General features: G+C 53.1%; 1 protein-coding gene across 20 annotated transcripts in view; it reads left to right on the top strand.

Moving 5' to 3' along the window:
- Positions 1 to 21,462, top strand: part of MSI2 (musashi RNA binding protein 2) — a 419,652-nt gene that overhangs the window by 213,617 nt on the left and 184,573 nt on the right. For all 20 annotated transcript variants that reach the window (XR_008311763.1, XR_008311764.1, XM_053274690.1 and 17 more), the window contains one exon: positions 15,996 to 16,044. Coding sequence is in view for 18 of the 20 variants with exons in the window: in XM_053274690.1 (XP_053130665.1) it covers positions 15,996 to 16,044 (49 nt within the window). In the remaining 2 variants the exon portion in view is untranslated. The remainder of the gene's footprint in view (positions 1 to 15,995; positions 16,045 to 21,462) is intronic.

Raw genomic sequence — 21,462 nt, 5'->3', positions numbered from 1 at the left:
CCGATAAAGACCGCGCTGCCATTAACTTATAAAATCCTTTCCAATTGAGACGAGCCTCTTGATGCAGAGAACCGGGACAAACGGATTTTTAGCATGGAACCGGAGATCTTTATTGTGCTCAAATGCTGTCACTCCGTAGAGTTACCCAGGAGTTACTCTAAAGGAGTTACTCTATTGAATTTCAGTGGGACTATTTAGTGGCTGTGATGCCTCGCCGTGGTTTTTGGAGACGTTTCGCCACTTGAGGGAATTTTCCGCCCTCTCCCTGATCACTCAAACATCCCAGGGTAGCTGTGGTATGTTTTGGCACGTGGGACTCGGCACGTGTTCTGGCAGGTGGTGTTTGGGCAGGTGGGAGTCTGTCTTCACGTGGGAATTGATAGCAGAAGATGCCACCCAGGATAAACCACCGGGATTTATTCTTGTTAGAAATGAATCGGCCACGTTCCCTCCATTTAGACAGAGCTCTTCCCAGAGTGGTCCAGCACATGCAGCACATCTCCCATCCGGTCTCAGCCTCACGCCAACCCACTTTCACTATAGGGTCTCCTTCTCGCCTTCTGCAAACAGAATCCCCACGGCCAACTCCCCTTCGGGCTTTTGCTGCCTCTCCAGCATCCAGCCCTTTCTCCCTTGCCCACAAACATAAGCACATAGGAACATAGGAAACTGCCATTTACTGAGTCAGACCACTGGTCCATCTAGCTCAGTATTGTCTTCACAGACTGGCAGCAGCATCTCCAAGGTTGCAGGCAGGAATCTCTCTCAGCCCCATCTTGGAGAAGCCAGGGAGGGTACTGGGAACCTAGATGCTCTTCCCAGAGTGGCTCCATTATCCCCTGAGGGGAATCTCTTACGGGGCTCACACATTAGGACTTCCATTCAGATGCAACCAGGGCAGACCCTGCTTAGCTATGGGGACAAGTCATGCTTGCGACCACAAGGCCAGCTCTCCTCTCCAAATACATGCCCAAATGGAAATTCTAGAAGCCACTCTTCTTTCTCGGCTCCTCCAAGGAAGTTGGACAGAGGTGGCCCTTTTAAAAAAAACAACCCAAGAATGTCCGAACAAACAAATAGCCCGGCGTTCTGAGCATGGTTCAGAAAGGAAAATAGGTTGCAGCGTCTGGCCGCCCCCGCTGCCGTTAATATGCGCACGGGCCCCGTGAAGGGAAGAAGCATTATTCCTGCTGACGAGGGCTAATGTTCCGTGAAAGTAAAAAGGCAAGCTGCTTTTGCACCTGGCTTGTGAAAGTGCTGAAGGAGCATTGTTCCCTCCAGAAGTGGAGTCACTGAGGCCAGCTTGCTCACTCTCGATTCCCTTCCCGCCCAGAGCCCCGGCCACAAACCCGGCCGTGCAGCCGGAGGTCTCGACTGTGCCAGGCCACCATTATTATTATTATTATTATTATTATTATTATTATTATTATTATTATTATTATTATTATTATTATTTCTTGTTGACACAGTCAGACAGGTGTTCTTGACCGGTTTGTTTTATCCAGACATCGGGTCCTTCCCAAGGACCTGGGATGCCAGAATTTTATTGTCAATGGTTATAGATATCGTCGCAGAATATAGTCTGTTCCCAGTAAAGCTGCTTTTTGTAATTGGCTGATGGTGATTTCTGTGACCCCGATGGTGTTGAGGTGCTCTTCAAGGTCTTTTGGGACTGCACCCAGGGCGCCAATGACCACTGGGATTATTTGGGTCTTTTTCTGCCACAGCCTTTCAATTTCAATCGGTAGATCTTTGTATTTGGTGATTTTTTCCATTTCTTTTTCTTCTATTCTGCTATCCCCTGGTATTGCTATGTCGATTATTTTGACTTGTTTTTCTTTCTTCTCGACTACAGTGATATCTGGTGTATTGTGTGGCAGATGTTTGTCTGTTTGTAGTCGGAAGTCCCATAATATTTTTACATCTTCATTTTCTACCACTTTTTCAATTTGATGGTCCCACCAATTCTTGGCTACAGGTAGCTTGTCTTTTTTGCAGATGTTCCCGTGTATCATCCCTGCTACCTTGTCATGCCTTTCTTTGTAGTCAGTCTGTGCGATCTTCTTACAACAGCTGATCAGGTGGTCCACTGTTTCATCTGCTTCTTTACAAAGGCGGCACTTGCTGTTTGTGGTGGATTTTTCGACTTTGGCTCTTATTGCATTTGTTCTTAGTGCCTGTTCTTGCGCAGCCAGAATTAAACCCTCTGTTTCTTTCTTCAAGTTGCCATTCTTAAGCCATTGCCAGGTCTTGGTGATGTCTGATTTTCCACTTATATTGTGTAAATATTATTATTATCATTATTATCATCATCATTATTATTATTATTACTACATTTATATCATGCTCTTCCTCCAAGGAGCCCAGAGCGGTGTACAACATCCTTGAGTTTCTCCTCACAACAACCCTGTGAAGTAGGCTAGGCTGAGAGAGAAGTGACTGGCCCCGAGTCACCCAGCTAGATTTTTTATGGCTGAATGGGGATTTGAACTCAGGTCTCCCCGGTCCTAGTCCAGCACTCTAACCACTATACCACGCTGGCTTTAGGTAGGGCACCGCATCTGGGGGCCTAGACCTCTCAGAGGGATTCCCAGATTTTGTGGACCGCAACTCCCAGAATCCCAAAGCCACAGCAGCTGGGGATTCTGGGAGTTCTAGTCCACAACATCTGGGCATCGCTCTTAGAGGGAACTCCTAGACGGAAGGGTGTGGGTACAGTTGTGGGTTGTGGAGATTTAGTGGGGGTACAGCTGGGATTCTCACACCTGGCCCCCCAGATGTGGTACGACAACCAACTCTCTTTATCCCTAGCCACTGCGACCGAAAGTGGTTGGGGCTGGGGATGATGGGAGTTGTAGTCTTGACAACATCTGCTGGACTAGGACCGGGGAGACCCGAGTTCAAGTCCCCCTTCAGCCATGAAACTAGCTGGGTGACTCTGGGCCAGTCACTTCTCTCTCCGCCTAGCCTACTTCACAAGGTTGTTGTGAAAGAGAAACTCAAGTATGTAGTATACCACTCCTTGGAGGAAGAGTGGGATATAAATGTAATAATAATAATAATAATAATAATAATAATAATCTGGGGACCCAAGTGTGAGATCCCCTGGATGACACAGTCCGAGCAGGCACATTCAGTGAAACTAATGGGACTCATACTGAGGGGAAATCTGCACACAAGCATTCACATTTCCCCCACAAGTTGCTAGTCCTTGTGATTGCAAAGGGAAACTTGAGGGCAGGCAAGAAAGAAGCCGCTGATCTTTGTGGCTTTAAAACAAAACCCTTCTGCATACCAAGATTACTCAAAATGCTGGCCAATGCTGACATATTATCGGAGTAATATGGTCTCCGGGACGCCCTACAAGGTCTGCACTGGCTGCCAATAGGCTTCCGAGCAAAATACAAAGTCCTGGTTATAATCTACAAAGCCCTTTAACGGCTTGGGCCCAGGGTCCTGAAGAGGAAGCCTTCTTCACTGTGAACCCCGCCACCTATTCAGATCTTCAGGGGCGGTTTGTCTGAGGGTGCCACCGGCTTGCCCGGTGGTGGCTGAAAGGCGAGAGCCTTCTCTGTGTTGGCCCCCAGGCTGTGGAATGCACTTCCTGCTGAGATAAGAACTGCCCCACCCATTTCCCAGACTATAGGACACGCCGATATTGGGCCACAGCAATATAAGAAGGAGAGGAGAGCTGGTCTTGTGGTCGCAAGCATGACTTGTCCCCATAGCTAAGCAGGGTCTGCCCTGGTTGCATATGAATGGGAGACTTGATGTGTGAGCACTGGAAGAGATTCCCCCTCAGGGGATGAAGCCGCTCTGGGAAGAGCAGAAGGTTCCCAGTTCCCTCCCTGGCAGCATCTCCAACGAGATAGGGCTGGGAGAGAGACTCCTGCCTGCAACCTGGGAGAAGCCGCTGCCAGTCTGTGCAGACAATACTGAGCTAGATAGACCAAGGGCCTGACTCAGTATTTGGCAGTTTCCTATGTTCCTATATGTATAAGAAGATGCTGGAAGGCATCAACATCTCATACTGTGCTGGAGGAGGCCATGGTCAACCCTTCCTGTATTCTACCCAAGACAACCACAGGGCCAGGAGTCAACACCGACTCGACGGCATACTTTACCTTTCAAAGCAGCTAACAACAACAACAACAACAACAGGCCCTTCTGGGCAGCCATTTCAGCTGGCTGGAAGGAACCTAGGCAACCCATGGTTTCCTCACTCAGGCAGCCGATGCAACGGCAGACCCGTTTTGCAGGAAACAGACAACCTGGGGTCCGCGCTGGCTGGGGCTTAAATCCTCCTGCTGTGCTTTTGCAGAACCGGAAAAAACCCTTCAGACAAGGCTCTTGCAAAGGGAAACTGCTCTTCTCCCCGGCCGCCTCCAACCCAGCCTGCTCGGTAGAATCCTTCAACAATCCTTTATTTACATAAAGCTGTCACATTTTGGCTGGGATTAGAGGGAAGCAGTACACTGCCTGACATTCTGTCAGTTTGCTGTTGTGAAAAAAGCCATATTGACAGTGATGGCTGTTTAACATCCTCCAGATTTTGTTTGCGGAGAGAGAGGGATCCATTTCGGAAGCGGGCCGGGCGGAGGCCTTCTGCTGCGCAGTCTCCCAAGCTGGGCGGGTTGGGAACCCGCCGAACACGAAAGTGGGGCCTCCGACCAAACCTTGGCACGTTTTGGGTGGCTTTCGTTGCGGACCTTAAAGACTACTTTAAGGAGAGGAGAGCTGGTCTTGTGGTCGCAAGCATGACTTGTCCCCTTAGCTAAGCAGGGTCCGCCCTGGTTGCATATGAAAGGGAGACTTGATGTGTGAGCACTGGAAGAGATTCCCCTCAGGGGCTGAAGCCGCTCTGGAAGAACAGAAGGTTCCAGGTTCCCTCCCTGGCAGCATCTCCAAGAGAGGACTGAGAGAGACTCCTGCCTGCAACCTTGGAGAAGCCGCTGCCAGTCTGTGAAGACAATACTGAGTTAGACAGACCAAGGGTCTGACTCAGTATATGGCAGCTTCCTCTCTTCCTAAGGAAGCTCCGAATGTCCCTAGTTAAAGAGCGACTGGCCAGAACATTGCCTGCATTTCCCCCTGCTCTTTTCGCTTTGCACCTACAAAGCAAGGAGCTATTTAAAAGCGGGGTGGGGGGGGAAGGCTGAGAATCTGGATCAGCTTCATGGGCTTTCGTAAGGCCAGGCGGAATGCCTGGAATTCAGAATCCGCCGGGCTTTGAGGGCAAGCGCGCCCGCTTCTGCAGCAGTGTTTGTAACCACCCGGTTGGCGAAGGGGTGTGAAAACTGCCCGGGGCCCACAGTTCCGACTGCTCCTGCCCTGTTGGCTGCAGGGCTTTCCCCTCATGCTGCTAAATAGCCCCCCCCCGTAAATTAACCCCAGGGCTGTCCAGCTAGATTTGCCGCATGGAAGCGTGGGGCTCCATAAACCGCAGGGCACAAGGCTGGGATCGCACCCCACCCCACCCCACCTTAAATTGCACTGAAGCAGTGAAAGCGGCCCCCACTCTGTTCCCGAATGCCCAGCAGAAAGGGGGGCTCTTTCCCTGCTTCTAAATGGCAAGCATAGACACACACACACACACACCCCTGTTTCCAGGCAGGTCTCGCAGCAAGAAGCATTCCACAGAGAAGGCACCATGGAGGGAGGGCGATGGGCTTCCGGCCCATCGCCCGGCAGGAATGCTCCCCCGGCTTCTCAGTGAAGATGCAGCCAAGAGGTGAAGTTGCTGCTCTTCGTGACAATCCGCCAGGTTCAGGTCCCTGTGCAACACCCCCCCCCCCGCGCCCCGGGGTGCTTCCTGGCCTTGCCAGTGCGTCTCCATCCTCCATTTGAGGAATGTGTTGACGGACGGATGGAGTGGGCTTCGAGGATGCATTCCGCCCTGCAGAGCAGGAAATGTGATCTTTATCCACACAGGCCGATGACATTCCTGAACAGAGGAACATTGGAAGCTGCCATATGCTGAGTCAGACTATTGGTCTATTTAGCTCAGGATTGTCAACACAGACTGGCAGCGGCTTCTCCCAGGTGGCAGGCAGGAGTCTCTCTCTCTCAGCCCTATCTCGTCGGAGATGCTGCCAGGGAGGGGACTTGGAACCTTGATGCTCTTCCAAGAGTGACCCCATTATCCCCTAAGGAGATTATCTCACTTCTAGTCTCCCTTTCATATGCAACCAGGGCAGACCCTGCTTAGCTAAGGGGAGAAGGCATGCATGCTGCCGCAAGACCAGCTCTCCTCTCCTTGCTCGTCTTAGAACCGGTGCCTTCCCTTCCTACACCATCCTAGGCCCGTGTCTGCTCAACCTGGACGATGCGCTCCTTCAGCCTCGGGAAGTGGTGTTCTGTATCTGTGGCAGGCTCAGCGTGCGTTGACGGATCCTCTGCCACTGCAGAGCCAGTCGCTGAGGGTTAGGACTAAGCCAGCATTGGGAACAGATGGAAGGGACAGAGGAAGCCGCCTGCTACTGAGTCAGACCCTTGGTCCATCTAGCTAACTGTTGTCAACCCAGACTGGCAGCGGCTTCTCCAAGGGTGCAGGCAGGAGTCTCTCTCTCAGACCTATCTTGGAGATGCTGCCAGGGAGGGAACCGGGAACCTTCTGCACATAAGCAGGCGGGTGCAAGCTTGGAGGTGCTACCTTGGAGAAGCCGCTGCCAGTCTGTGTAGACAGTTCTGAGCTAGATGGACCAAGGGTCTGACTCCGTAGATGGCAGCTTCCTGTGCATACGGAGTACTTGGCACTGCTTCCCCAGCGCTCCTTCCAAACAAACAGTTTCCCCGTGGCCCCAGCTGAAGAGCAGCTCAGCTTTGTGAGATGTTGAGTTAATAGTCAGCAGTTTATCTTCATTACCGGAAGGAAAGGAAAAGATGCCCAGAGGGGTCGTCTTGGACTTGAAAAGAGGTGGCAGCCAGGCTGAGAGGCTTCTCTTTGTCCAATTCCACCACAATCAAACGGCAGAGGCCTGGCTTAAGGAGATGCGATCCTCCCCCCGCCCCCCCCAAAAAAGTCTAGTTTTGCAGTGTGCATTTGTCTTGGTTAATTTATACAGGGAGGAGGTACTCTATTTGCAGGCACAGGTTTCTGGCTCTTGGATATTTAAAATAATAGCACCTGACACTTTACGAGCAGCTAAGAGGTTTTTTCTGCTTCAGAAAGCAAAAATATTGTAGTTGTGTAATGTGTATAAATAATCTGAGGAATTACGGCACCGGAGCCCAGGACAGTTCCAGAGCCAGCGAGTGGAAAGACCACGGAAGTTTGCCAGAGAGTGGCCGATGTCCCCGTTTCCAGACACCATTCTTGGTGGAAATGGTGGTCCAGATGTCGAAAGCTCATTTGGATGGGGTGGGGTGTCACCTCTGTTATAAATCCTCTCTCTGTTTAGCCTACTTTGCTGCATGGAAAGTAACCTTATGAGATTGCCTTGCTGCCTGTATGTGTGTGTGTGCCCAGTTCCCTCCCTGGCAGCATCTCCAACGAGAGAGGGCTGGGAGAGAGACTCCTGCCTGCAACCTCGGAGAAGCCGCTGCCAGTCTGTGAAGACAATACTGAGCGAGGTGGACCAAGGGTCTGACTCAGTATATGGCAGCTTCCTATATTCCCTAAGATCTTTCCTGGCTCTGTCCTTGAGATCTTTTTAGGAGAGGAAAGTTGGTCTTGTGGTAGCATGCATGACTTGTCCCCTTAGCTAAGCAGGGTCTGCCCTGGTTGCATATGAAAGGGAGACTAGAAGTGTGAGCACTGGAAGAGATTCCCCTCAGGGGAGGAAGCCGCTCTGGGAAGAGCAGAAGGTCTCAAGTTCCCTCCCTGACTTCTCGAAGATAAGGTTAAGAGAGACTCCTGCCTGCGACCTTGGAGAAGCTGCTGCCACTCTGTGAAGGCAATACTGAGCTAGGTGGACCAAGGGTCTGACTCCATATATGGCAGCTTCCTACGTTCCTGTGTTCAAGCCAGAACCCTCCACCTGCTGGACCAGGAGATCTCGGCGCTTGCAAAGCTTGCATGGCTGGCTTGACTCTTGGAGGGCACGGAGATTTAATCACGCCTGCAGAGCGTTTGTTTTGCATTGGCTGCCGCCCCCCCCCATCCTTCTGGCGCCTTATTTCACGGCTGTCACTATCTGTTCTGTACGTATTCGAAAAGATTAGCTTATTGACAGCCTGCTTGATTCAGTCGTAATAAACTCGTTGATTCCTCAGAGTCTGAGACAGATCTGTACAATTATCACCTCGGTCAACATTCATTAATTGGGAGCGCCGGCAAATGGCGCCTCTTCCCCTAGATGCCAGGTGCTTCTGCAGCGAGGGTTTGGAGGCCGCAGGTTCTGCTGTCGTGGCCTCACTGCCCCAAGCCTTGGAGATGATGGGTGTGGAAGGGGGAGTCTCTCGACTGGAGGCTCGGCTCGGCTCGCTGCGAGCTCGGCTCGGCTCGCTGCGATTTGGAACTGATCCTCGCGTGAGGAGGGGTCCCAGCCCACCAAACGCCCCATCGCCGTCGCTTCTCATTGCTAGTGCTCTCCTTCTTGGTGTGTGTGAGAAACTCGCCTTCAGGGTCTTCTCTCTCTTAACCGAGCCGACCCCGAAATATACTGCGTTTCCCTGAATCCGAGACGAGCGTTCCACCCCACCCCCAGTTTTTTGATACTAGAAATCAGGAGGCCGTGAATATGCGGAGATGGCAAAACTTACAGTACTGATAAGAGATCAAAAATGGGAAGGTTTTAAAGAAGATTGGAAACCGTTCTTACTGTACTTAAAGAACTATTTTCCTAATATTGATTTGTCAACTGGGTTTGAAATCTAGCAATATTAGCAGGTTGAGTAGATTAAAACCGAGTTTGGTAAGGTGTAGGATATATGTTTTGAATTATTATAGCAAGGGTTAATTGTATAATTAGTGATTCGCACTGATTAGTGAGCTGGAAGTCAATTTTTTGTTTAATGTGTGATGTAATGAGATTCTTAAGATACTGTTAAAATCAATAAAAATTTAAAGCAAAAGAAAAGAAAAAAATCAGGAGGCTGTTATAATCATAATTCATAATCTGGTTCCCTTCTGGTAAATGCACGCATCATCTGTATTTAACCTACACTCTTTAAAGGGGTTGTCTTAAATTCAGAGTCGTCTTTGACAGGTGCCCTGTCCCCAAAGAGCTCACAGTTGAAAATGGGCCGGCCACCTGGGATTTTTTAATTATTATTATTATTATTATTACATTTATATCCCGCTCTTCCTCCAAGGAGCCCAGAGCGGTGTACTACATACTTGAGTTTCTCTTTCACAACAACCCTGTGAAGTAGGTTAGGCTGAGAGAGAAGTGACTGGCCCAGAGTCACCCAGCTAGTTTCATGGCTGAATGGGGATTTGAACTCGGGTCTCCCCGGTCCTAGTCCAGCACTCTAACCACTACACCACGCTGTTGTTGGACTACAACTCCCATCATCCCCATCCACATAAATTATGTCTGGGGACCGGGGGGGGCGGGGAGTTGTGACTCCATAACAGCTTGAGTGGCAAAGGTTGCCTCCTCCTGATGTCCAGAGCATCAACCACAGAGGGGCTAGTCCAGCTACATTGGGAAGGTCCCCATCCCCGAAATTTCCATCTTCCCTTTAAAAAGAAGACGTATGTTTCTGGCTCTCTCTGTGTGTGTAGATAGAAGGGGAATGGGGCTGGTGGCTGGTATCCTACCCAACTGCTCAGTAAGACGTCCACTTCTCCGTGTTCTGATCGCTGATGTGCACTCATGAAATAAGCTCCATTGATATTGAATAACCCAACATTAAACGTATCGTGTGACCCGCGTGTAGGTGGTGCATGGATCCCCTCACCACCCCACTGCATCCCTGGTACCCCTTAGGCCCCATAGCAGCAACATTTCTGGCTTTGAGGCTGTCTGTAAAGACTATGGCCTGCCAAAGCAGGGTGGGGCGTGATTAGGATCTGAGCGGCTTGATGTCTGACTTCTGTGGGGTTGGGGCGGAATAACCCCAGATTCAAGTTGGAGCGTCTCTCTCCTTTCTTCTTCTTCCCAAATTCAATTTTTATTGATTTTAACAATAGTAATATTGTCATTCATTACAATATACACAAAAATGGACTTCCCGCACACATCTCTTCGTGAATCATCGGCTATAGAGTTTACCCTTGCTATAATAATAATTCAAAACATAAATTCAAACCCTTAAAAACACAGTTAATCTACCCAACCTGCAGGGTTTTTTTTAACTAATTTTCAAACCCTGCTGTAAAGTCCATAGTAGGAAAATAATCCTTTCAATACAACAAGAATGGTTTCCAATCTTCTTTGAAGCCTTCCAAATTTTGATCTCTTATCAGTGTTTTAAGTTTTGCCATCTCCGCTTATCCCAAAATTTTTATCAGCCCATCCTGTTTTGAAGGCAGTTCGTTACTCTTCCATTTCTGTGCATATATAATTCTGGCCGCCGTAGAAGCATACATAAAGAATGTTAAGTTAGTTGTAGAGATTACACCTTGTGTTATCCCCAGCAGGAAGGATTCTGGCTTCTTGGGGAATGTCATTTTAAATATTTTCTTTAACTCATTATATATCATAGGAGCGTCTCTCTCCCAGTGAGCCGGCCAGGGAAGTAGCAAGTGTGACGGGAAGTCGTAATGGGAGGTTTCTGAAGCGGCAGCCGCTAGTCAAAGAAAGTGCGGATCAGTGCTCTAGCGTCAGGCGCGTCTTCTGGATGACATCTGTCAGAAGAAACTGTCTCCTGCTCCCACCCACCCCCACCCCACCGCCAGCCCAGCAATAAGTGGTTGATGCTGCTGTGGCCTCCCTCCTTGAGTAATTGCCCATCACGGCTCTTTCTCTCTGTCCATTAGCTAAACGACCACCTTTCCCCCGCTAACCGCCCCCCTGCTAAACGTGCTGGGTGACAATTTCCCCGCCCGGCTCTCTGCCCTCGTTGCCAGGGAGGCCTGGCTCGGGCGGAGAAGGCCTCGTCACACCTGCCCGCTCCAATTCGGGTGGCTCACTCCGACGCGGCAAACGCTGAACTGCCCGGGGCGCTCTCGCTTTGCGACTCGGGGGGGGGGGCGCAGAACATTCACTTCCGTCTTCTCTCCGTCTAGGCTTAACGACCGGTGATTGGGTGGGTTTGGAGAGGTTGCCCAGTTCATCCCGTCCTGCTCATTTGGGAGAGGCAGAGACCTCTGCTGTGGGGCGCAGGATGGGGCCAGCCAGTGGTTTCATGCTGCTCTTGGCTTTCTACAGGGAAATAACGTGTGGCTCTTGCTATTCTGGGCGCTTATTACCATTTCTCCTGTCTTAGGAGCATAGGAAGCTGCCTTTCCCCCCCGAGCCGGACCCGGTCCATTCAAAAGTTAAAAGTACTAGAGTTTTTCATTTTCTTAAAAAACAAAATTTGGGTATTGTGTGTTTACAAGAGACCCACATTAGAAAGCAAGATAGAAAATTTTTGGTAAATAAGGCTTTAGGACAAGAATTTGTTTCTTCAGAGAAGAAGAAAAAAAGAGGGGTAGTAACTTTTGAATGGGTTAGGGCCTCCTTGGTTTGCATTTGAATGGGTGACTTGTGAGCACTGTAAGATATTCCCTCCAGGAGTTGGGGCCGCTCTGGGAAGAGCAGAAGGTCTCAAGTTCCCTCCCTGGCAGCATCTCCAAGAGAGGGCTGGGAAAGACGCCTGCCTGGAACCTCGGAGAAGCCGCTGCCAGTCTGTGAAGACAATCCTGAACTAGCTAGACCGATGGTCTGACTCAGTAGATGGCAGCTTCCGAGGTTACCCAAACCCTTTGCTCTGTGCAAAACAGTCTGCATATCGGTTGGGGTGGTAATACTCAAGAGGGGTTGATCACATAGAGGAATCTGTGAGTTTGGAGAGGTTGCCCCATTCATCCGGTCCTGCTCATCTGGGAAAGGCAGAGACCGCTGCTGTGGGGCTGATCATTAAGAGGTGCTGATCACCTCTTTTCCCTCTCGGGGGGGGGGGCATGGAGACACGGCCCAAAATAGCTCTGAGCATTCTGTCCCCTGAGATGGTCCTGGTGGCCGAAATGTGCTGCCGTGGGGACGCTTTCTCCTGGATCATGAGCTCCTTCAAGCAAGCAGGATGTGTTTCGAAGGAACTGAGCCCCGTGAGAAAAAATCGCTGGCATGCCGTTTCGGCCTTTAGACCTCCCTGCCTGCTTTTCAGTCTCTCCTGCTTAATATTTCCGTGGCTGGGATGGGGATATTCCCAATGAATCACTCCCCCTTCCACTGTCTCCCACCTCCACTTGCCCACCAGTTTGTTTTAAAAAAAGTTTTCCTCTCCCACCCACCCCCATAAGCCCCCCCCGTCTCTTTCCATATGGACTCTCTTCCGCACGGCCCCCTCCCCGTGGGTCACATTACACACGGTTATTTTGTGAGAGTGTTTATAGAAGTCTCTTTCCTCACCGTGGTTTTATCAGTTCGGGAGGTATTGAGAGCAGCCATTGTGTCTCTGGGCTGCAAAGGGAAGGCTATTCTTCTCGGACAATAGGCGTCCTACAGAAAAGAGAGGGGGAAACCGAGAGGGTCGGGCAGACCGAGAAAGGACAGAGGCAGAGATAAAGGGGTCCTGATCTCAGGGAACAAAAACGAGAACCAATTAGGCCTGGCTGAAAGGGCAGCCTGGTTTTAAAGCCGGCCCCAGGTAAAGCCCACTGGCTGGTCCCAGCTCTTCGCGGGAGAAAATTCATCCCCCCCCAACCAGCCCTTTTGAATCTGGCAACGGTTCAGCCGTGCCTCCCCGTCCCACCCCGCATCCCATTTCTCTGTGCATACTAGAAAACCTTTTCTCTTTCGTAATTGTAATTGTAATTTTGTTTATAGTCATTAGACTCAAAACAGCTTTTCTCTTTCCTTTTTGCTTTGGTGCTTTGGCGCCTGATCCCAGATTCAGAATGCTGCTTCTCTCTCCCTAACATCACCTGCCAGTTGACTCCTACTGAGTCAGACCCTGGGTCCGTCTAGCTCAGTATTGTCTTCACAGACTGGCAGCGGCTTCTCCAAGGTTGCAGGCAGGAATCTCTCAGCCCGATCTTGGAGATGCTGCCAGGGAGGGAATTTTGAACCTAAATGATCTTCCCAGAGAGGCCCGGCCCGCTAAGGGGAACATCTCAATGGTGCTCACACATGGAGTCTCCCCTTCAAATGCAAACCCGGGCAGCCCCTGCTTAGCAAAGGGGGCAACTCATGCTTCCCACCAGAAGACGACCTCCTCCTCTCCTCCCTGTTCTTTGTGTCTGTGAAGGTTCCCTCTTAACAGGGATTCCCAGGATGTTGTTGACAACAACCCCCCTAATCCCTCGCCAAAGGCCGTTGTCGCTGGGATGCTGGGAGTTGTAGTCAACGGCATCTGGGAAGCCCTTGTTAGAGGGAGCAGTGTTCTCCAGTCGGGAGTGAGGGGCGTATTATAAACCTGGGCAATGCACCACTTTCCCCTTGACGTCACCTTGGGCGCAAATGCCTTGACTGGCCTCTTGGTCGGGGAGCCTGAGGTGGTGTGTGTGTGTGTGTGTGTGTGTGTGTGTGTGTGTGTGTGCACCAGAGCCCCAGGCACAAACGCTGTCTCCTAGGCTACTGCTGAAGCCCAGGGCCTGGGGTCATGGCGCTGGGAGCTTTTCCCGGAGACAAAGAGCAGCCAGCTGCCTTATCATTGGCTGAGCTCCTTGCTGCTGGTTACCCTAGCTACAGAAGCTTGTGGCAACTGGGTAAACAAAGGCAATTTGGGAGTGAGGGCACCGACTGCCTCCTGGGATGTCGGGGATGGGTGGAAACTCTGGCCGGAACGCCGAGTGGGAGTGGCTCAGGTGAGCGGATCCCCGTCTCTCTGGGGCACCTGCCATGAGGGAGGCACTTTTGGGGAGGCAGCTAAAATCCAGTGCTGCTGCCAGACAAACAGCCCGCAGGACTACAGGCGTGTGTGTGCACAGAGGCGTATCTAGGGTGGGGCAGGCAGGGCACGTGCCCCGGGCGCCACTTGAAGGGGGTGCGCCGTTTCTTAAAATTAGGTGTGTGTTTTTTTCTAAAGGCTGCCGAAAACAAAATGGCCACCGCGCATGCTCAAATGGCCTCTGTGAGGCCCTAGGCCAGGGGTGGGGAACCTTGGCACTCCAGCTGTTGTTGAACTACAACTCCCATCATCCCCAGCTTATTGTGGCTGGGGATGGTGGGAGTTGTAGTTCAAAAACAGCTGGAGTGCCAAGGTTCCCCACCCCTGCCCTAGGCCATACTAGGCCTCACAGAGGCCATTTGAGCATTCGTGATGGCCATTTTGTTTCACGCTGCCATTTTAAAAAAAAATATTTTAAAAAATGGCCACCGCACATGCTTAAATGGTCCCTGTGAGGCCCTAGAGGCCATAAGGGGGGAGGGGTAACACTTGCAGACCCCTCCCCCAGCCTTTAGGAAGCCCCCCGAAGGGGCTACAGGTAATTTTTTAAAAAAAATATATATATATAAGTCACTGTACACATATTCAGATATGTGACTTGTATGTGACCTTCAGACTTGTATTTTTCCGCTGATATTATGGTAACGTTATCTGAAAGATGGGTGTCAGATGTCTGGACAGGGGGCGCAATTTCAGTGCTTGCCCTAGGCGCTATTTTCCCTAGATACGCCTCTGTGTGTGCAAATCCTCTTTAGTCTGTCCCGGGTGGTGTGGTCGTCCGGCTGAGTATGATGATGCTTAATTTGCAGGGGAGGAGGGGCTTCCAAAGGTCTTTAGGGCCAGGCTCCAAAATTGCCTGGATGCACCTCTGATGATGGTGGTGGTGGTGGTGAAGAATATTTATAGACTACTTTCCAACCAAAAATAAAGTTCACAAAGTGATTTACCTTTAAAAAGGAAAAGGGGAAAAAAAGGTGCTTCCTGGATCCAAAAGCTAAGAGCGTGACACCCACCCACGAAGTGTGGCATCCGTTCTCGAGGGCTTTCTTTATGGCATTCCTGCCAGAACGAATCCCAGTTTGGAGTCGGACCCTCCCTTTCAGGGTACAGTGCTGTGCCGATGAGATGGCCCCACTGGTCCTTGGGGAGAGTCCGTGGAGGCGGGAGGGAAGAGGGACGGATGTCTTTCAGAGGCAGGTTGCTTCGTTCCCTCGCTTCAAGAGCAGCTGCCTTACGTGGCCGCGCACCTTGAGAATGAATGGAATCAATCATGGTGGGACTTGAAAGCTGGCCTTTTTGGTCGCACAGGGGGATACGTGGAGTCAGCCGGGCCCTTCTCCCCTCTGAAGTGGAAAGGGCAGAACCAGTGCAAAAGTTCTCTCCCTCCCAGCTCTCCTCTCCCGGAGACGCGGCTTTGATTTCAGGAGAGAGTTTTGTCGTGGGTGGACAAAGAGACCTTTTGATTAGGGCTGTGCTGCCGTATCCCTTGTACTTGGGTCTGGGTTTCCCATTTCTCTCCCTCTGCAACCAGAGCTCCCCGAAGGAGGCTTTCTGCTTCCCCCCTGTGACCTCCTGCTCAGCAGGAAGGAAGCAATGCCGGTTCTCCTCCGGCCCCCTAAGTAATAATCGCGAAATGCATCATGGACATGTGTGGTCAGAAACCCCATCCCCGTGAAGTCCTAGTAAGCAGCCAGTAATGTACCCCATGCTGGTTGTGCCACCACCAACCCTAAACTGCTTCTGCTCCAAATACTTCTGTGCCGCTTTTCAGCCAAGTGCAACAAACGGTTGACACATCATGATTCAATAAGACGGGTTCCGTGTCCCAAAGGGGCTCAGAGCCTAAAAGGAAAGATCACGGAGACCCCAGAAGAGGGTCTTTGTTGACAAGGCTGTTGGAACCCTTCCAGTGCACCCTCGTTTGTTTTGAATAATCTTCCTTAAGCGGGCAGTGTATTCCGTTGTCTAGCTGCCTTGGAACTGGAAGGGAGGTGGAAACCCAATGGACGAATGAACAAGGCTGGTTTTTCAGGCCTTCTCAACCATCCTGTTCCTCTCCTTCTGTCTTGCAGGTAGAAGACGCCATGCTTATGTTTGACAAGACCACCAACAGACATAGAGGTAAGCCCGCCCGCCCCCGGTTTCGGTGGCTCCTTTTTGCAGTGGACGGGTGTTCAGTAACTGGCTCTTGATGGGTCACAGGGCCTTTGCGCGGGTGGGGAGGACAAAAGTGGATGCCTTTGGGATCCTTCAATGGATGCGTCATGTGTGCGTCATGGGATGCACAAAGAGGGAAGGCCCGGTGGTGGTTTCCTGTGGGGAGTGAGGCCTCCATCTAGTCATGAGTGGTCTTCTCTCACTGGCTTGTATCCTGTGGCGATGACCCTTGGTGCCTGCTCTTCCAAGAAGTAGGACCTGGAGTCAGGTCATGGGCCGGTTCCCATGTCCGGCCTGGGATTGTTGGTGTCCGTCGCTGGGCTTGGGCAAGCGTGGAAGGTGACGCAGCTTGGTGCCACAAAAGGACCCCGAGTGAGGTCCCCCCCCCGCCCGCAATCCTGACCTCTTACGCCACGGCCTCCTGTTCCGTGCACCCGAACCCCCAGCAAGGGTGGGAGACTGTGCCCATGAACATGGAGGGTGTGGAGACGCCAATATGGCCGCTGTTACGCCAACGTCATTGGAAGTGGTTGACGCCATCTTGACCGGTTTTGTCTGCAGCCGGGAGTCCCGTTATTCCCCTCACCTTTGAGTCGTCGTGAAAAGGCACGGGGATCTTTCTCCACCCTACATCTTGCCCTGCTCTCCTGCCCCCCCCACCCTTCTGCTCTCTAGCCAGCTTGCCTCTGGGGCCCCACACAGGATGCCTTGCCCTGGGGCCCCCGAGACCCTTCTGCTGTCACGTTGAGTCCCACGATGTGGCTGGTCCAAAGAAGGCAAAGAAGGCCACTTCCGTCTGCACCCCTCGAGCACCTGGCGCCCCCAGATGGGGGAGTCTTTGGGGATGGGTATCCCCTTGCTAGGACCACCGGGGGGTTTGCCTTGGCTGCTCGGGAGCTCGGTGCCGCTTGGACTGCCCCACGGCGTCTCATGGTTGGCCGGAGGCCCACGCGATGTTAGGCAGGACGCCCGTGCGGCTTTGCAAAACCAGAGGCCGAAAGCAAGAGAAAGCGGGGCCAGGCTGTGGTTGGCTGAGAAACAAGAGAAGCGAAGGTGCAGGTGCTCTGGGCCTTGTGGAATGCAGGGGAGGCTGGGTTCTTCCCACGGCGGCATTACCCCTCCACCTTTCCCCCCATGCCACTTATTAAAATAAATACCTCTGCAGCAGCTCCTTTTCCGAACAATCTCCGCATTGGGCCAGCGTCCCACGTTGGGTCGCCCTATTCTGGCTTTCTGAATCCGGGCGCCTAACTTGCGTATTCTGTAAATTGGCCGGAAAATAATTCTTTGAGCAGGATAGTGACTGCAGGTTTTGCTCTGTGACACCACTTCTGCAAGGGCTAGAGCTTGGCTTTTTTTTAAAAGGCAAAAGCTGAAATCCGGGCGAATCTGGGTGGGCCAAGCCATCTGGGTGAGATGCTTAAAATCCGGGTGGAACCCAGAATCCCGGGGGGCGTGGCGGCCACTATAGCCCCACAGCATGCTTGCTTCAAGATGGAGACTCTACCTGGCACGTGGTGCCTCAGCCGAGGCTAGTGTACAGGATTCGGCCCTCGCTTCGTGCACCTCCCTCGCTCCGTGCACCTCCCTCACTTCGTGCACCTCCCTCGCTTCGTGCACCTCCCTCGCTTCGTGCACCTCGCTCGCTTCGTGCACCTCCCTGCTTGCTTCCAGGGCCTAGCAGTGGGATCCAGCCATGATGGCAGGCTGGGCAAAGACCTTCCTGGCTGACTTAATGCTTGGGCGGAGGGCGGATTAGTGAAGGGTTTATAGCTCTGTGTGGGGGCTGAGATGTGAGTGGGCTGCGTTTCTTGGAAGTCCCGGAGACCTCCTGAGCTGCTGCAGAAGCAGCTTGGGAAGTGCCTTGGCCAGGTTGTGGGCACCAACAGGCAGCGAGAAGAGACTGGGGTGGGGCGTGGGCTCCTGTCCGTGGGTCTGGGGCATGCACAGGAGGCCACGTTCTGCAATGCAAGGTGCAGGCCGGGGAACGGCGGGAATCAAGCCACTGGAATGTCAGCCACGCTGGGGATCAAGGTTGCCCTGTTGGGCATTCTTTTGCCGGGAATTGGGGACACTTTGCAGGGGGCGTTGGGCCCAACAGCCTCTGGGAGCGGGAGCTCTTCCCTCTTGCCTGGAGAGTGGCACCCCCGCCCCAGGGTCTTCCCAGGCTGTGGGGAGGAGGAGAACGGGTCTTGCGGTCGCAAGCATGACTTGTCCCCCTTGCTAAGCAGGGTCTGCCCTGGTTTGCATTTGCATGGGAGGCTACATGCGCGAGCCCTGGAAGATCTTCCCCTGAGGGGTTAATGTGGCTGTGCAGGGAAGAGCATCTGCATGCAGAAGGTTCCAGGTTCCCTCCCTGGCAGCATCTCCCAGGTAGGGCTGAGCAGGATTCCCGGCTGCAGCCTGGGAGAAGCCGCTGCCAGTCTGTGAAGCCAATACTGAGCTAGGTGGACCCAGGGTCTGACTCAGTAGATGGCAGCTTCCGTATGTCCCCATGTCTCAGGGCGGCCTGCGTGACTTTGCAGCCCCTTCCTGCGGCTGCCGTCTGCCTCTGGCCGGCCCCTTCTTGCCCCTCCCCTGGGATTCCCGGCACGGAAGCCGTTTGGAGCAAGGGCGGCCTCGCTCCGTGGGTGGCAGATCTTTGGGGGTCGGTGCTTCGGACCTGACAGTTGGCCTCCTTGAAGCCGAGGCCCCAAGACCTAGACCGAGCAGAGCAGCAGAATCTCTTCTGGTGCCGTTGTTGACCCTCTGGAAGGAGCATCGCCGATGCCCTCCCAGCTGCAAGTGGCGCTGAATTGTCGGTGCTGAAACATGCCCCACAGATTCCGCCCATGAAAGGCTCAGGTTCTCTCCCCACACACCCACCCCCTGCTTGAAATCTGAAAGGATGGCAGCCTGCAAAAGCCTAATGAGGGAGGAAACAGCCCCCTTCCCGGGCGGCCTGGTCTCCTTGCTCCGTTCCCCTGCTGGCAGCACAGAGGTGACAAGTTCGAGAGGCGCTTTGGTGTGTCGGATTCCGGGGCTTGGTGGATCTCGGTAAGGGACCAGAAGGATTAATTAATGCCCCCGAAGGCAGACAGCGGTAACTTCTTGTTGGCACTTTTCCTCACCTGTCGCTTCTCTGGGCTGTGAGCAGAGCCGGTTCCCATCAACAGCTTCTTCTCTCCCTGCCTCCCTCCCTCTCTCTTTCGTGCTCTCGCTCTCTTCTCGGGTTCTGCTCTCCAGCAAGATCACTGAGGGTGTTGCAGAGGAAACGAGCCCGCTGTTGCCATTTCAAGGCTGGGCTCTCGGGGAGCTCAGTCTCAGGCAAGTTGCAGCTTGCCCCGGTTGACTGCAAAATACGAGGAGAGTGGGGTCCCCACAGGGGAGGGGCTGCTCCCTGGCCCCCCTCCCCAAGCCCCTAGTTTAGGTGGGTCTGAGTTTGAATTCCCTGATTGACGGGCGACATGGGTGGTTTTCCCCGATGACAGTAACTTTTTGTTGGCACTTTTTCCTCACCTGTTGCTTCTCTGGGCTGTGAGCAGAGCCGGTTCCCATCAACAGCTTCTTCTCTCCCTCCCTCCCTCTCTCTTTCGCGCTCTCGCTCTCTCTTCTCGGGTTCTGCTCTCCAGCAAGATCACTGAGGGTGTTGCAGAGGAAACGAGCCCGCTGTTGCCATTTCAAGGCTGGGCTCTCGGGGAGCTCAGTCCCAGGCAAGTTGCAGCTTGCCCCGGTTGACTTCAAAATACGAGGAGAGTGGGATCCCCACAGGGGAGGGGCTGCTCCTGGCCCCCCTCCCCAAGCCCCTAGTTTAGGTGGGTCTGAGTTTGAATTCCCTGATTGACGGGCGACATGGGTGGTTTTCCCCGACGACAGTAACTTCTTGTTGGCACTTTTCCTCACCTGTCGCTTCTCTGGGCTGTGAGCAGAGCCGGTTCCCATCAACAGCTTCTTCTCTCCCTCCCTCCCTCTCTCTTTCGTGCTCTCGCTCTCTTCTCGGGTTCTGCTCTCCAGCAAGATCACTGAGGGTGTTGCAGAGGAAACGAGCCCGCTGTTGCCATTTCAAGGCTGGGCTCTCGGGGAGCTCAGTCCCAGGCAAGTTGCAGCTTGCCCCGGTTGACTTCAAAATACGAGGAGAGAGGGGTCCCCACAGGGGAGGGGCTGCTCCCTGGCCCCCCTCCCCAAGCCCCTAGTTTAGGTGGGTCTGAGTTTGAATTCCCTGATTGACGGGCGACATTGGTGGTTTTCCCCGACGACAGTAACTTCTTGTTGGCACTTTTTCCTCACCTGTAGCTTCTCTGGGCTGTGAGCAGAGCCGGTTCCCATCAACAGCTTCTTCTCTCCCTCCCTCTCTCTCTTCTCAAGGGTTCTGCTCTCCAGCAAGATCACTCAGGGTGTTGCAGAGGAAACGAGCCCGCTGTTGCTATTTCAAGGCTGGGCTCTCGGGGAGCTCAGTCCCAGGCAAGTTGCAGCTTGCCCCGGTTGACTGCAAAATACGAGGAGGGTGGGGTCCCCACAGGGGAGGGGCTGCTCCCTGCCCCCCCTCCCAAGTCCCTCATTTAGGTGGGTCTGAGTTCGAGTTCCCTGATTGACGGCGGGCGACACGGGTGGTTTTCCCTCGAGTGCTTTTGGTTTCCTCCTTTTCCTCCCGGAGTGGCTCGCCTCTAACCTGAGGAGGGCTCAGCCTTCAGTCTGAGCCCTCAGGGGTTCCGGGAGGTCTGGAGGTGCACAGAGGAGACGGGAAGGTCTCCTGCCCACCACCGACTGTATTTACCCGGAAGGATGAGGGATTCGGGATTGGCCCCCTGCTTTCTGACATCCAAGAGCTGGTCTTGTGGTCGCAAGCGAGAACCGCCCCCCTTTGCTAAGCAGGGTCTGCCCTGGTTTGCAATTGAATGGGGGACTGCAGGTGTGAGCCCTGGAAGAGATTCCCTTTAGGAGAGGGAGCCGCTCTGGGAAGAGCATCTACAGGCTCCAAGTTCCCTCCCAGGCAGCAGCATCTCCAAGACAGGCCTGGGAGAGATTCCTGCCTGCACCCTCGGAGAAGCCACGAAGGCCCAGCGTTCATCACGGGACACTGTTCAGGTCCCAGCCGCATTGACCCAGGGCCTGAATTTTGCCCTGGCAGAGGCTGGCATCTCTGTGGGGGAAAGCAGCTTTTGTTATTTTCGGAGGCGTGGGGGTTCTGGGCAACTATTCCTGGCGGGCCCCCCCAGAGGTAGAGGGGGAGAGAAGCACACACCACCCCCACCCACCCCGGGTCAGATAATTGAGCAGCCTGGTCTTTGGCTGACCTTCCTCATGCTGCACAGCGAGAGCCACTTTCCCTCTGGTTCGCCTGGGATGCCACCCAGGTCAGCCGGAGCCCACCGAGGCCAATTACCTGGGCGGGAAAGCATCAGC

This window comes from Hemicordylus capensis, chromosome 12 (assembly GCF_027244095.1).
Source record: "Hemicordylus capensis ecotype Gifberg chromosome 12, rHemCap1.1.pri, whole genome shotgun sequence".
NCBI lineage: Eukaryota > Metazoa > Chordata > Lepidosauria > Squamata > Cordylidae > Hemicordylus > Hemicordylus capensis.
This window is presented reverse-complemented; position numbering and strand designations above follow the sequence as displayed.